General features: G+C 34.8%; 1 protein-coding gene across 1 annotated transcript in view; it reads left to right on the top strand.

Annotated features, from left to right (window-relative positions):
- LOC112049461 (zinc transporter ZIP13 homolog) overlaps nt 1–14571 on the top strand; it is a 33338-nt gene extending 18767 nt beyond the window's left edge. Inside the window, exons 3-8 of the mRNA XM_024087339.2 lie at nt 3392–3667; nt 5605–5747; nt 6864–6984; nt 8124–8209; nt 9100–9169; nt 9949–14571. Coding sequence (XP_023943107.1) covers nt 3392–3667; nt 5605–5747; nt 6864–6984; nt 8124–8209; nt 9100–9169; nt 9949–10124 — 872 coding nt within the window. The 3' untranslated portion in view covers nt 10125–14571. The remainder of the gene's footprint in view (nt 1–3391; nt 3668–5604; nt 5748–6863; nt 6985–8123; nt 8210–9099; nt 9170–9948) is intronic.
- Nucleotides 14572–14638: the final 67 nt, after the last annotated feature.

Genomic DNA, 14638 nt, shown 5'->3' with positions numbered 1-14638 from the left:
TGTCTTACTGACGGCCCGCGGTTTGAGGGTATAAAATATTATAAACTCAAAACCCAAACTCAAACTCAAAATTTATTTATTTCAATTAAGCTTTACAAACACTTTTGAAACGTCAAGTTATGTTATAATTTAGTGGTGATAATTAAAGTCGAAAATTAAAGTTACGTAGGTACTTACGTGTTAAGTAACTTCCAAAGCGCCCTGGTTCGAAAAGAGCCCACAACTCAGCCTATGACACGCCTGGTTATCTATTAAGTTTCTTTATGACGTTTCCGAACATCGTGAATATACAAGATTTTAGGTATCACCCGTTACGCGGCTGCGCGGCGGCAGGGCATCACCCCGCGTGCGCGCTTTCAGCCATCCCGAATTTGCCTCACCTGATTTCGGAGACGTCATAAACATCCATATACTCAGAAAGTTAGCCTGCTTCCATCTTAGATCGCATCATCACTTACCATCAGAGGGCCTAGAGGCGGTTTGATACTGTGACAATCGTTTTGATATAAACGCGAATTTCTAAGGTATTGAAACAGTACCATCTAGTGGCACTACTGCACTGTTTCAATTCCTTATAAATTCGCGATTACGTTAACGCGATAGTAACAGTATGAACATATTGAAAACTCCCACTAGGCACACTGGTGAGATTGCAGTCAAGGGCTAACTTGCAAAGGAAAGATAAATAATAAGTTGGATACTTACTTAGTTAGTGTCTTACTTACTTACTCGAATAGTTTTTCATAGTAATCATCTTACCTAAGTAACATAACTGTTTATTGTATAGCACCATTTACTTTCATGATTACCAATTACCTACATAGACTGGGTAATTATTTAAATCTAAAAATTACATGTAAGTATACTATTTGTTTGAATTAATACTTCTTATCGAGAATGTTATTGTGTTAATAACCGTTTACTTTAATCATAATTTGGCATATTTAACCCACTTGGAGAAAGTAGATAGGTGCAATAACTGTACTGCAAATTGGTAGTATTTGCATATCTAGTACATGATATAATATTATATTGAATGTAAATGTGGTTGCAACGTTTTTAACTAGAGGACATGATTTTTCATAAAGTATGCTGAAGAAAAAAAAAATCATTTTTCTTTAAAACCTTTACTTCACTTAAAGCCTAAATCCATAATATAGGAGTGAATTATATATACTTAGAGGCACAATTATCCGCCCACTTTATTATGACGCGAGTATATTAAAGTGGGCGGATAATTGTGCCTCTGAGTATATATATTCTATATTATATTCAAAAATGCGTATATCTACAGAACGGCTGAACCAATTTGGCTAATTCTTTTTTTAGAATATTTCTTGCAGTACGAGGATGATTCTTACGGAAAGTTTTTTCAGGGTAGGGGTAGGGTAATGGTAGAGTAGGGGTAGGGTATGGGGTAGGGTAGGAATAGGGTAGAGTTGGGCAGAGGTGGGGAAGAAGTGCATATATATACTATGCACAAAAATTAAGGGAGCAGAAAAAAAATCCAAATTTTTGGGGGATTTTCAACAGGCTGTAACTTATACAAAAATGGTCGTACAGCAAAAAAATAAAAAGCAAATTGTAGTTCTAAGTGTTTAGTTTTTGGATCTGAGTTTGAAAATTTTTTTTTGAAAATATTTTTCGAGTAATCATAAGAAAACCACCGAAAAAAAAATTTTTGAAATTTTTTTGGGTTTTTTTTTTAATTTACGGACGTGGAAAAAATTTTTTCGACTTAACCTCCATATGGACCGGATAGCTTGTTTATTCAGATTTAATTTCGTTTTTTTTAAATCTCGATACGAGCATTTCTCGCTGAGATATCGATGTTTGAATGGAAAAAGATCATTTTGCCTTTGATTACCAATATCTCAGCAACCAATGATTGCACAGAAATTTTGAGGTTGGTTTTAAAAACTTGAATAAATTTTCTACAAGGATTGGCAATTGAATTTTGAAAACAAAAATTTTTTTTAATCATTACATGAATTTGAAAAAGCATCCAAAAAAGGGCTTTTTGTCGTTTTTTGGAAAATCAAGCGCCCAATCAAAAATATTGCGGAAACCACTGACGTTAAGTGTGCCTTTTACTGTTCAATATACCCACAAACACCCTACAAAGTTTCAATTCAATCCAGCCAACCGTTTTTTTTCCCACTTGATCGAATTTTTTAAAAAATTAAAGGAGCAAGAATTTCGCTCTGAAAATGTCATTATTTTTTTTTTTCTTTAATTTTTCAAGTCACTAAGAATTGAGAGAAAAATTAAAAAAAAAATTTTTTTTTTTCATTTTTGATAAAAATTATGACATTTTCAGAGCGAAATTCTTAATTTTCGTAATCAATGACAAAATGATCTTTTTCCATTCAAACATCGATATCTCAGCGAGAAATGCTCGTATCGAGATTTAAAAAAAACGAAATTAAATCTGAATAAACAAGCTATCCGGTCCTATGGAGGTTGAGTCGAAAAAAATTTTTCCACGTCCGTAGATTAAAAAAAAAAACCCAAAAAAATTTCGAAAATTTTTTTTTCGGTGGTTTTCTTATGATTACTCGAAAAATATTTTCAAAAAAAAATTTTCAAACTCAGATCCAAAAACTAAACACTTAGAGCTACAATTTGCTTTTTATTTTTTTGCTGTACGACCATTTTTGTATAAGTTACAGCCTGTTGAAAATCCCCCAAAAATTTGGATTTTTTTCTGCCCCTTAAATTTTTGTGCATAGTATATATAAATCAAAGCGAAGATTAAGAATGTGCAATATGTAATTTGGTGGTTACAAATGGTTCTGGATCTCAGATTCTGGAAAAGTTAGGAGCCTGATATTTGGGTAAATGATATTTCAAAGTGTTAGCTTCGTTATGACTATACAAAATACACAATTTGTAAAACTTTTCTCGATAGTTTATTTTTTTGAAAAATACATGTTTTGCTCACATTTTGCTTTCAATCTCAGGAAATGCAAACATATTTTCTTAAATTTTTGTTATGTATAGAAAATTAGGTATATATCTTGAACATGGCCATTTTGTTGTTCGTTATGTTGTTTAATTTACTTGCAATTAGGTAAAAATGGTTTTGGCGCTCACGTCATAAAATTTGCGTCGCGCGTCAATCGCTCCGTGCTTTTCACTTACGTGAAAGTCATAATTCGGCGTCTCGCTTGCGCTTCGAATTTTATCCATATCGTACTGACGCGCTGCGCGCTCTTAACCGTGTCCGCTAGTAGTCATATACGAGTACTTACTTAAGAGTAGGTACCTACTGTACGCTATTATTAAAGCAATTTTGTAGAAGTGATATGGCAAAACTATAAGGGTTCCTTGTGGACTACGGAATCCTAAAAAGGGTTAAATTAATTTATTCTAACCATTCAACTTTCAGATGGTGAACACGTCTCTATGAAATGCGGCCTCTGGTGCTTATTCGGGATGCTGGTCTTCATAGTGGTGGAGAAACTCTTCGCTGGTGCAGAAGAAGAAGAACCCCCCAAAATGAACGGCAGCGTTGACCACATAGAGATAGAAGACATAGAGAAGCTTCTAGAAGAAGAGAGAAAAACCAGAGGCAAAGGGAAGGGTGAAGGGATATGCAGTGGGAACGGCGCCCCGGCGGCCAAGCAGTTGTATGATACGTGTGTCTTCAATAATAATACAAAAGGTTTGTCTATACTAATATTATAAAGAGGAAAACTTTGTTTGTATGTTTGTAATAAATAGGCTCAAAAACTACTGGACCGATTTTAAAAATTCTTTCACCATTCGAAAGCTACATTATCTACGAGTAATATAGGCTAAATTTTATTTTGGAAAAAAATAGGGTTCTGTAAGATATTTGGGTTTTTCAGAGAAGAAAAAATCTACCAGAAAAGTTACTTATTTTACGTACGCTGCCTAAACTATAAAAGATGGAACCATAAAATGTTTTAATTAATTGTAGATCTTATAAATATCTACACAACAATCCGCGGCACATTATACCTATCTATGTCGAGTGAGACACAACAACCTTTTTTTATTTAAAAATTTCGATTTTTTTTGGACTATATTTAAACGCATTCATTTAACTCATGCTATTAATCTTTATCAAAATAAACTAGGGTAGGGGTGGAGTAGAGAAGGGGTAGGGTAGGGGTAGTGTAGGGGTAGGGTAGGTAGGTATAGGGTAGGGGTAGGGTAGGGGTGGTTGAAAGTTTATGTCGAGTTTCACGCGGACAATGTCGCGGGCGTCCGCTAGTAATTTTATAAATCAAGAAGGGGATTACATAACCAAACCAAATGACTATACTTTGTTCGGACTATTTAGTAGATGGTTTATGCGACGTTTGCACTATATCGGTCGAGCGTTTCTTCATTTATCACATCTTTTGTGATGTAATAAATGAATTCAGGGGTAGGGTAGGGTGGGTTTAGGGTAGGGGTAAGGTTAGGGTAGGGGTAGGAGTAGTGTAGGGATTGGGTAGAAGTGTACATAAGTCAAAGCGAAGCTTGATCGGGTCCGCTAGTTATAATAAACGCAAAAGTTCATTGCGTTTTGGTTGAAAATTTGGAATGGAAATAGATTTTACTCTGGATTAACTTTTTATCCCGAAAATTCCATGATATCCCGAAAATTGCGAAAACTAATGATGATTTTGATGATATGAATGTTTGTTATTCTTTCACGCCTCGACTACTGAACCGAATTAGCTGAAATTTGGTATTGAGATATATTATAGCATGGATTAATATATAGGCTACTATTTATCCCGGAAAAATCCAAGATTCCTGCGCGATTTGTGAAAAACTGAATTCCACGCGGACGAAGTCGCGAGCGTCCGCTAGTTTCTTATATGTCAAATTTCAAATAGAATATGTCAAAGATAGTGAAAGCGACTATCACAGCTCATTTGGAAACGTCATATGATTGCATATTTGGACGGTTTTGTTTTTATATCTTGATCTTAAATCTCAGACCAACTATTGTATAGGACCTGCCTCGCTAGGTGTTACTTTTCTTTCGAAGTATATGATCAACGATCTAATGCGATTATAAAAGGTGTCTATAATATCGATGTTATATAGTTGTAATCGTGTTCGTCGGTTAAAGAGCTCCGTAAAAATATATTTTTATGTAGTTTAATATGCCGTGATAGCCCAATGGATATGTCCTCTGCCTCCGATTCCGGAGGGTGTGGGTTCGAATCCGGTCTGGGGCATGCACCTCCAACTTTTCAGTTGTGTGCATTTTAAGAAATTAAATATCACGTGTCTCAATCGGTGAAGGAAAATATCGTGAGGAAACCTGCATACCAGAGAATTATCTTAATTCTCTGCGTGTGTGAAGTCTGCCAATCCGCATTGGGTCAGCGTGGTGGAGCTATTGGCTTAACCCCTCTCATTCTGAGAGGAGACTCGAGCTCAGCAGTGAGCCGAATATGGGTTTATGACGACGATGTAGTTTAATAGTGTAAAAAACGGACAAAACTTCTAGTTTAGTTTAAGATATATACCAAATCTAAGCTCGTTTTCCTCAGAAAATGACAGACAATTTTGTTTAGACTGAGTGCGATACAGGTCCTTCTATAATTGGTCTGAGTCTTAAATGAACGTTCCCAGGTGCAGCGATATGTTGCAGTGCTATAACAACCCAGAACGGTACAGTCCGCTGCAAGGGTAACCGCTGGATGGGCCGCTGTTTGCTGCGGGAGGCGAAGGAGAAGGCGCTAAAGGCTTCCAAGGAGAAGAGCGAGAAGAAAGATGTGAGTATCTCGTCGTTATCAACCCATATCGGGTCACTGCTGAGCTCCTCTCAGAATGAGAGGGGTTAGGCCAATAGTCCACCACGCTGGCCCAATGCGATTTTTTTTAAATGCACTCAACTGAAAAGTTGGATTCGAACCCACACCCTCCAAAATCGGAGGCAGAGGTCATATCCACAAGGCTATAACGCACGGCACGGTGAGTATCTACATCTTCTATACTTCGACATTGTAGGGTAGTTGAAGAGGGGATTTTTGCAGTTACTCGAGCGCGGCAGATAAACATAACTATACCTTGCACGTTGTTGAGTACCTCCACCAAGTATGAGCCCTTAATATTGGTAGGTACGTTTAGGGCAACCAAAAAAAAATTAACTTCATAATAAACAGCACGTCATATTAAGATAAGGTAGGTGAGTTTAGGTTTTAAGATCTATTAACAAAAGAAATATTATTTACCCCGAAAATATTTGGCCACTTACAGGTTAACACATGCTCTAAATAATAAGATTATCTTTATAATTATAATACTAATTAAAGTTAAACAGTTTTACATACATATATAAGTAAAAGAATATAGATACAAATTTAAAAGAAAAAAACCGCATGCATTGAAATAAGAGTACATTTAAATGAACAAAAAAAAATTCAAATATAAATTAAAATGTAATAGGCCTAAGATAGATTAATAGGTACACGCATTTCCTTTTTGAAATTGGCTAGGGACCCATTATGAATGTCTAACATATAAAACTTATTGTATAATTTTGATATTCTTGAGATTGGCGAGTTTGCACCCATAACTGTTGATCGGCGGGGACCAAGAAGTAGAAAGTCTTTCCTTCTCGATATTCTCGGGCATCTTATAGAATTAATTATATTATATAGAATTAAACTTTAAAATTAATTAATTTTCGGTAAAGAGCATCCTGTATATATCAGTATATATTATTGAAATACAATTCATTTCAAATCTTGTCAGGGGTTGCCTGGTAGAAATTACTTTTAGTAGTATTCATTTTGAATGTTTTTAATCATTATTGTATTTTTTTGTGCAATAAAATGTTTCTTCTTCTTCTTCATTTAAATATTATTTATGTAATGTTTATTTTCCAGGTAGCAGGCTACTTGAACTTGATGGCTAACTCTATAGACAACTTCACTCACGGCTTGGCTGTGGGCGGTTCCTTCCTCGTCGGCTTCCGAGTGGGGTTACTGACCACCTTCGCTATTCTGGGTAAGTGATATTAGACCAGCAGTTGCCGTGTGGTTCCCGTTCCCGTGGGAAGACGGGGAGAAACTATAACCTATATCACTCGGGGATAGTAAAGCTTCCCAAGAGTGAAAGAACTTTTCAAATCGGTTCAATAGTTTCGGAGCCTATTCAATGCAAACAAACAATCATCATCATCATATCAGGACATAGGCCTTTTGTAGGGACTTCCACACATCACGATACTGAGCCACCTGCATCTAGTGAATGTCTGCGACTCGCTTGATGTCGTCAGTCCACCTGGTGGGGGGTCGACCAACACTGCGCTTACTAGTGCGGGGTTGCTATTCCAGCACTTTGGGACCCCAACGTCCATCGGCTCTTCGAAATATGTGCCCCCCCATTGCCACTTCAGCTTCGCAACTCGTTGAGCTATGTCGGTGACTTTGGTTCTTCTGCGGATCTCCTCGTTTCTGATTCCATCACTGATTCGAGATACTCCTAACATAGCTCGTTCTATCGCCCGCTGACTGACTCTGAGCCTTCTTATGAGGTCCATAGTTGGCGACCAAGTGTCGGAACCGGTCTCGGAACCGGTCATCGCTAGCCACCCTACCGACAAAGACGTACCGCCAAGCGATGTCGTGTAGAAACCGAAAGTTGTGTGGATTTTCATCCTCCTCCTAAGAAGTTAGTCCGCTATCATCTTATATTGCATCATCACTTACCATCAGGTGAGATTGTAGTCAAGGGCTGACTTGTAAAGAATTAAAAAAGAGTGCACCTGTGCTTGCGCTAACACTTGTGAACTATAACGTGTATGGTTAACCTCACCATGAGATTGGCCGACATGGCTGAATAAATAAATAATAATTCGGTCGTGAGAATATTATTATTATTAAAAAAAAAAGCTGCTCTAATAGGATCTTACCAAATTTGGCTAGGCAGGGAGAACAACACGAGCAGAGAAGGGGAGTGTTGATCGATCGTCAAGGAATTCCTTAACCCTACATCCTGTAGTCACAAGTCCGGGACTCTGCTCGGAGTTTTTCTGTCTACCACGCGATGGACCCGGCACCCGCACGGTGAATCCACGGAATGCTAAGATATTCGTCTCTTCTTATTAAATAAATGTTTTTAACTTTGACTTTGAATAATTTCAGTGCACGAAATCCCACACGAAGTTGGTGATTTTGCGATACTCCTCAAAAGTGGCTTCTCGCGATGGGAGGCGGCCAAAGCTCAACTGGTTAGTATTTTCTATATAATAAAACTGTCATCATCATCATTATCAACCCATATATTCGGCTCACTGCTGAGCTCGAGTCTCCTCTCAAAATGAGAGGGGTTAGGCCAATAAAGTGGCCAAAGTCCACCACTCTGGCCCAATGCGGATTGGCAGACTTCACACACACAGAGATTTAAGAAAATTCTCTGGTATGCAGGTTTCCTTCACCGTTTGAGACACGTGATATTTAATCTCTTAAAATGCACACAACTGAAAAGTTGGAGGTGTATGCCCCAGACCGGATTCGAACCCACACCTTCCGGAATCGGAAGCAGTGGTCATATCCACTGGGCTATCACGGCTTTTAAACCCAAGTATACCCACGTATAAAAGTATATGGAGATATTAGTATAATGTATGAATAATTGGCTCTAAAAAAGAATGGTTTCTTAAAAAAAAACATTTTTTTCATCACTCTTCTTGTTCAAAAAGTTCGCCAGTCTACCAAAGCTTTGCTGTTGAGAGTAAATTAAAATGTCTAAATTCGAATTTAAAAATTCATTTATTTCAACTAGGCTCAGTTTATACAGTTTTTCTATATGAGCACCCCACTGAAGTTTACAATCCGAGGTCCCTCCCTGGAAAACTGAGAACTGTCGTAAAACGTTGTACTAAACTTTTTGATCAAGTCATGATTTCATTATAATATTCTATATTATAAGTAGAATTATCAAGATTTTTTAGAAATTAGTAAACTGCTGAGGATTGTTATTCAGTACCTTGTGCAAGATTTTAGAATATATGATGAAATGTACACATCATTTGACAGGTGTAGTTTCAACTGTCAATTATGTGTATGTTGTAGGTGTTGTGTTGTGCAAATTAGTGAATGTTTTTGTTGTATATTCCAGGCGACCGCGTCAGCTGGTCTGATAGGCGCCATGACAGCTGTCATATTCAGTGGCGCCAGGAATGCTATAGGTAAGAGGAGTTAAATCATCATTATTATACAATAGGGATGATGACAGTTTATTAAATTGTATATAAATTAGGGTTATGCTAATAGTAAAGCAATTTTGTAAAAGTAACAGGGTATCTGCGATCATTACTTTCGGAGCTACAGGGATTTTGGATGCCTGAAAAACGCCCCATACTACATAACTAATGACGTCGTAGGTACATAATGATCGTTAGATTTGTATGGGCGGTCAGTCAGAATTACCAATATCTTTGTTATTTGTGCATTTATGTTTATAGGTCATATATTAAAAAATGTCACATTTAATGTAAGGAAGCTAAAGCTGTATGAATTTTCATCTGATCACGATAAAAGATTTTTAATAGATTTTGAAATTTTACAATCTTATTTATTTTGCAAATATCCAGACAATTTTTGATGTTTATGTACAAACTAGTTGATGCCGCGCGGTTTTACCCGCGTGGTTCCCGTTCCCATAGGAATATGAAGATAATATATAGCCTATAGCCTTCCTCGATAAATGGGCTATCTAACACTGAAAGAATTTTTCAAATCGGACCTGTAGTGTCTGAGATTAGTGCGTTCAATCAAACAAACAAACTCTTCAGCTTTATAATATTAGTATATAAGGTTGATATTAATAATAATTAGAAAACGGGGTAGGGGTAGGGTAGGGTAGGGGTAGTTGAAAGTTTACATCGAGTTACACGCGGGCGTCCGCTAGTGTATCATAAAAATCAATATATTCAAACCTAGTCATCCATTATTATTTTCATTCCAGAGGCCAAAACCTCCTGGATAGTGCCGTTCACAGCGGGAGGCTTTCTACACATCGCACTAGTGACAGTGTTGCCTGATTTGCTCAGAGAAGAAGACAAAATGGAGTCGCTCAAACACCTCGCCGCTTTAATATCCGGCATAGTTGTCATGGCGCTCATGACACAGTACTTTGGATAGTCAGGTAAGAAAGAACTTTGGATAGTCAGGTAAGAAAGAACTTTGGATAGTCAGATAAGAAAGAACTTTGGATAGTCAGGTAAGAAAGAAAGAATCAAAGAATGTTAGTCTATGATCCAGCATTAGAAAGGAGATGGTCCAAAATTGTATGGAGCCCAGGATCAGTTATTGTACCCTAGCGGAAATAAAAGAAGATATTTTTTTAACTTTTTTTGATTATACAAATTTACGAATTTAATTTAATTCTTTCGAAATAATATTCATTATCTCCCAAGAAATGCAATATTAATAAAGGTAATAATGGCGGTTTAATGACGTTTTCAATGCAGTAATCGATTTGACGTTTGCTGTCAATTGTCATGTCATAGTTGCTCTATCGACGCCATCTTGATATAACTCAAAAACTTGGAATTTTATTTTATTTATTTCTTTTTATTTAGTGAGATTTATTCACTTGAATAAATTTTAATGAAATCCTTGTATTTTTTTAATTTTAATGTTACGGGGTACAAGAGTGAACCTGAAATGGACCATCTCCTTTAGACCCTCTGTTGAAGGGGATGTATTTCTTTTGAAATTGAAGGGGAGGTAAAAAGAATACAAAAAGTGTAATTAGGAAGACAATATGTTTATATTACTAGCATAAGCCTGCGGTTTTGCTCAATCAATTTTTTTCAATTCAAATCGAAATATATCAGGCGATATTTTTTTTTAGTAAATCATGTCTTTTTGTGTAACTTGCCTAGGTTTATGAATATTTCACGATATTACAGAAGGGTTTGCGTGAAAGTGTATCCAATTTTATAGTTATCAATCTTACGCATTTATTTACTTGAGATTATATCAAATGCCTGCCACTCGGTATTGGAGTGGTGTGGTGGGTCTAGAGACAGACTACAGTGGCTCTGCAGTGGTCCGTGAAAAATTTACTAATAAAATGTTATTTTGTCTGTGGTAACCCCGATTCAAAAGAAATTTACTCTAAGAGTCAGTAACTTTATTTACCTCCACTAATTAGTCAAATATATTACGTAAAATGTGGTTATTTAATATAATGTAACGTAAAATAAACTATACAATAAAATACACACCTAGATTTAATAATGTTTATTTTTTTTCTATTATACACGTTGACCTCTTATAATAAATGGACGCACAATCATGTATAAAATTTCACTTGAAACTGGCCAATTTTGCTTTGACAATTTTAGAATTATTGGTAAAGAAAACTATACCTAAAGGCCTTTCAATATAGTCCAATATTCAACAAAATCCCAAATATAGAGCAAATGGATTTATTAAGCATTGAGTTTAAGGTTGAATTTGCAAATGCGACGAATTGAGTGCCAAAAAATTGTGTTACTTGCTCACTGAGTGGGGACGTTTTTTGGTCGCTGATTGTGCATCCATTTTTTAATATGAGATCGATGATTGTACAAGGAATGTTTTTAATTCCTTTATACAAATAGTATGTACAAAAGTTTTATTGGCTTAAAGTTAGAAAACATGATCATGTTTTAATATATTAAGTTATTCATTAATTATGTTTCAAAAAGTTTCTGTAAAGATCAAATAAAGTCATTATAGATTGCATAGTCGCTTACTAAGCGTGTTCTATAAAATTGTCAACTGATTATATAAATATCGATTTCTTGGCCAATTGGCCTCATGAATTTTCCTTAAGTGTCCTAACTTATCTATCAAATCATCTATATAATGGACTCCTTTCTGGCTAGATCGGTTCACCTATATGCCATACAATATGTAAATAAATTGTAAATATACGTACATATTAAGTGTATCCAAATTAGTTAATAGTACAAAAATATAAATATCATATTACGTTTGTTTTCATTTATAATTTGTTAACATATGTACAGATTTTTTTTTACAAAGATGCACAATATTTACTGGTCATTAATCAAATACGTGTAAAAAAAAATATATTGTAGACGTAATAATTTGTTTAAAATATTTTCATTCATACTTTTCTAGTATGTTAGATTATTATTATTATTAAAAGAATATAAGAACAAAAATATAGGAAAAAAAATTGCAAGTAAGAAAAGTGAGAACCTTAAAGGTTTATCTGAAAATGTAAGTAAGATTGTCAGTGTCACAGTAATTAAGTTAAGGAAAGTTTAAAGCCGGATTTATATTTGTCTGACGTGTCGTCACGCATCAGAACAGAATCGGTATCATACTCAGACCAATTATTGTATAGGACCTGCCTCCCTAGACGTTACTTTTCTATCAAAGTATATGATCAACGATCTAATGCGATTATAAAAACTGTCTCTATAGAATCGATGTTAAATAGTTGTAATCGTGTTCGTCGGTTAAAGAGCTCCGTAAAAATACCTTTTTGTGCAATTGAATTGTGTAAAAAACGGGCAAGAACTTCTAGTTTAGTATAAGATATATACAAAATCTAAGCTCGTTTTCTTCAGAAAATGACAGACAATTTTGTTCGTGACTATGAGTGCGATACAGGTCCTTCTATAATTGGTCTGAGGTATTATATCACGACATGTCACAACACATAAGTGTAAACGTTGCCATACAAAATGTTTGATACCGATTCTGTTCTGACGCGTCACGACACGACACGTCAGATAAATATAAATCCGGCTTTAGTTGATATACTATACAGGATGCTCGAGAGAATTTCCCGTTACTCTGGGGTTATATATATATTCTTTATCGAAAATTAATTAAAAATATTCAAGTAACATGTGTTCCAAAATTAATGTTTTCGGGGTAAATAATATTTATTTTGTAAATAGATCTTAAAATGTGTCCCTCATACGCACCCTTATAATTATGACGTAGTCAAGTTTTACGTATTTTTAAAATGCAAGGATAGATAAAGGCGTGTGTTACATGGATAGTCAGAATTATTTGAATTACTTTGTTTGAATACATAAAAGTTTTATTTTTTAGTTAAAAATATATTAGTTATGCAGTTCGGCTCCTATAAGTGGAGTCGTCAACACCTTGAAGTTATGGGAAATACTCCCAAACACCCTGTATATGGTGATATAAACAGCGAAGAAAAATTTAGACCAGTCAAAACGCCATATTTATCATCACATTTATTGTACAAAACAATGCTCATGGCCAGTGAACATAGTTATTATTGTAGTCGGATGCAAAAAACAGATTATACAAAAAACAGATTATACAAAATCTTTATCGCGCGTGTGGTGATGCCCTGTCGCCGCTGCCCTGCGTAACCGGTGATACCTAAAATCTTGTACTACACAACTAACCGCACGATGTTCGGAGAGTGGATTTCCCCCTACTCCTATCTTAGATTGCATCATCACTTATCATCAGGTGAGATTGTAGTCAAGGGCTAACTTGTAGAGAATAAAAAAAAACGTCAATAGTATCCGACTATACTTTACTTTTACACATGTCGCATTTTTGACAACTAAGTAAAAATTATCAAATGACACACACTAATTTGACAATTTTAAAAGTATTGTATTGTAATAAATCTGTCAAATGAGTGTAATTCTAATTTGTCAGATTTATTAATAGTATGCAATACTTTGCATGCTATTAATAGTGTAATTCTAATTTGACAGGTTTATTAATAGCATGCAGCACTTTGCATACTATTAATAGTGTAATTCTAATTTGACAGGTTTATTAATAGCATGCAACACTTTGCATGCTATTAATAGTGTAATTCTAATTTGACAGGTTTATTAATAGCATGCAGCACTTTGCATACTATTAATAGTGTAATTCTAATTTGACAGGTTTATTAATAGCATGCAACACTTTGCATGCTATTAATAGTGTAATTCTAATTTGACAGGTTTATTAATAGCATGCAGCACTTTGCATACTATTAATAGTGTAATTTTAATTTGACAGGTTTATTAATAGCATGCAATACTTTGTATACTATTAATAGCATGCAATACTTTGCATACTATTAATAAATCTGGCGAATTAAAATTACACTCATTTGACAGATTTATTAATACAATACTGTTAAAATTTTCACTAATTTAACAGTTTTAAAAGTATTTAAAACTGTCAAATTAGTGTGTACACTAATTAACTTTTAGAATCTTCAAATTTTCCTTGAAAACTATGAGTGGTTTATACAACGTACCATACCAAAGATATATCATATATACGAGTATCTATTAATATAATCTATTAAGATAAGAATAAGTCAACATGACAGATTATTGTCTTTGCTGTTTATATCTACACTTAAATTTTTTTTAATTTTATTCATTAAATTCCAAGCATTTTTTGTTATAAGTGTTTATATTTTTCGATAATCATGTAGTCTTTTACTATACATTCGTAGTTTTATAAAAAAGTGTGATAGTATGGCCATTTATAAGTATTTTAGTATTTAGTGTGAACATATAATTATACGAAAAAATGTTGAACTAATAAATGTGTACAAAAATTCTAATTTTGTGTTTTTATTTTACCTTTTTTTTAATATTCTTTACAAGTTAGCCCTTGACTACAATCACACC

This window comes from Bicyclus anynana, chromosome 24, assembly GCF_947172395.1.
Source record: "Bicyclus anynana chromosome 24, ilBicAnyn1.1, whole genome shotgun sequence".
NCBI lineage: Eukaryota > Metazoa > Arthropoda > Insecta > Lepidoptera > Nymphalidae > Bicyclus > Bicyclus anynana.
This window is presented reverse-complemented; position numbering and strand designations above follow the sequence as displayed.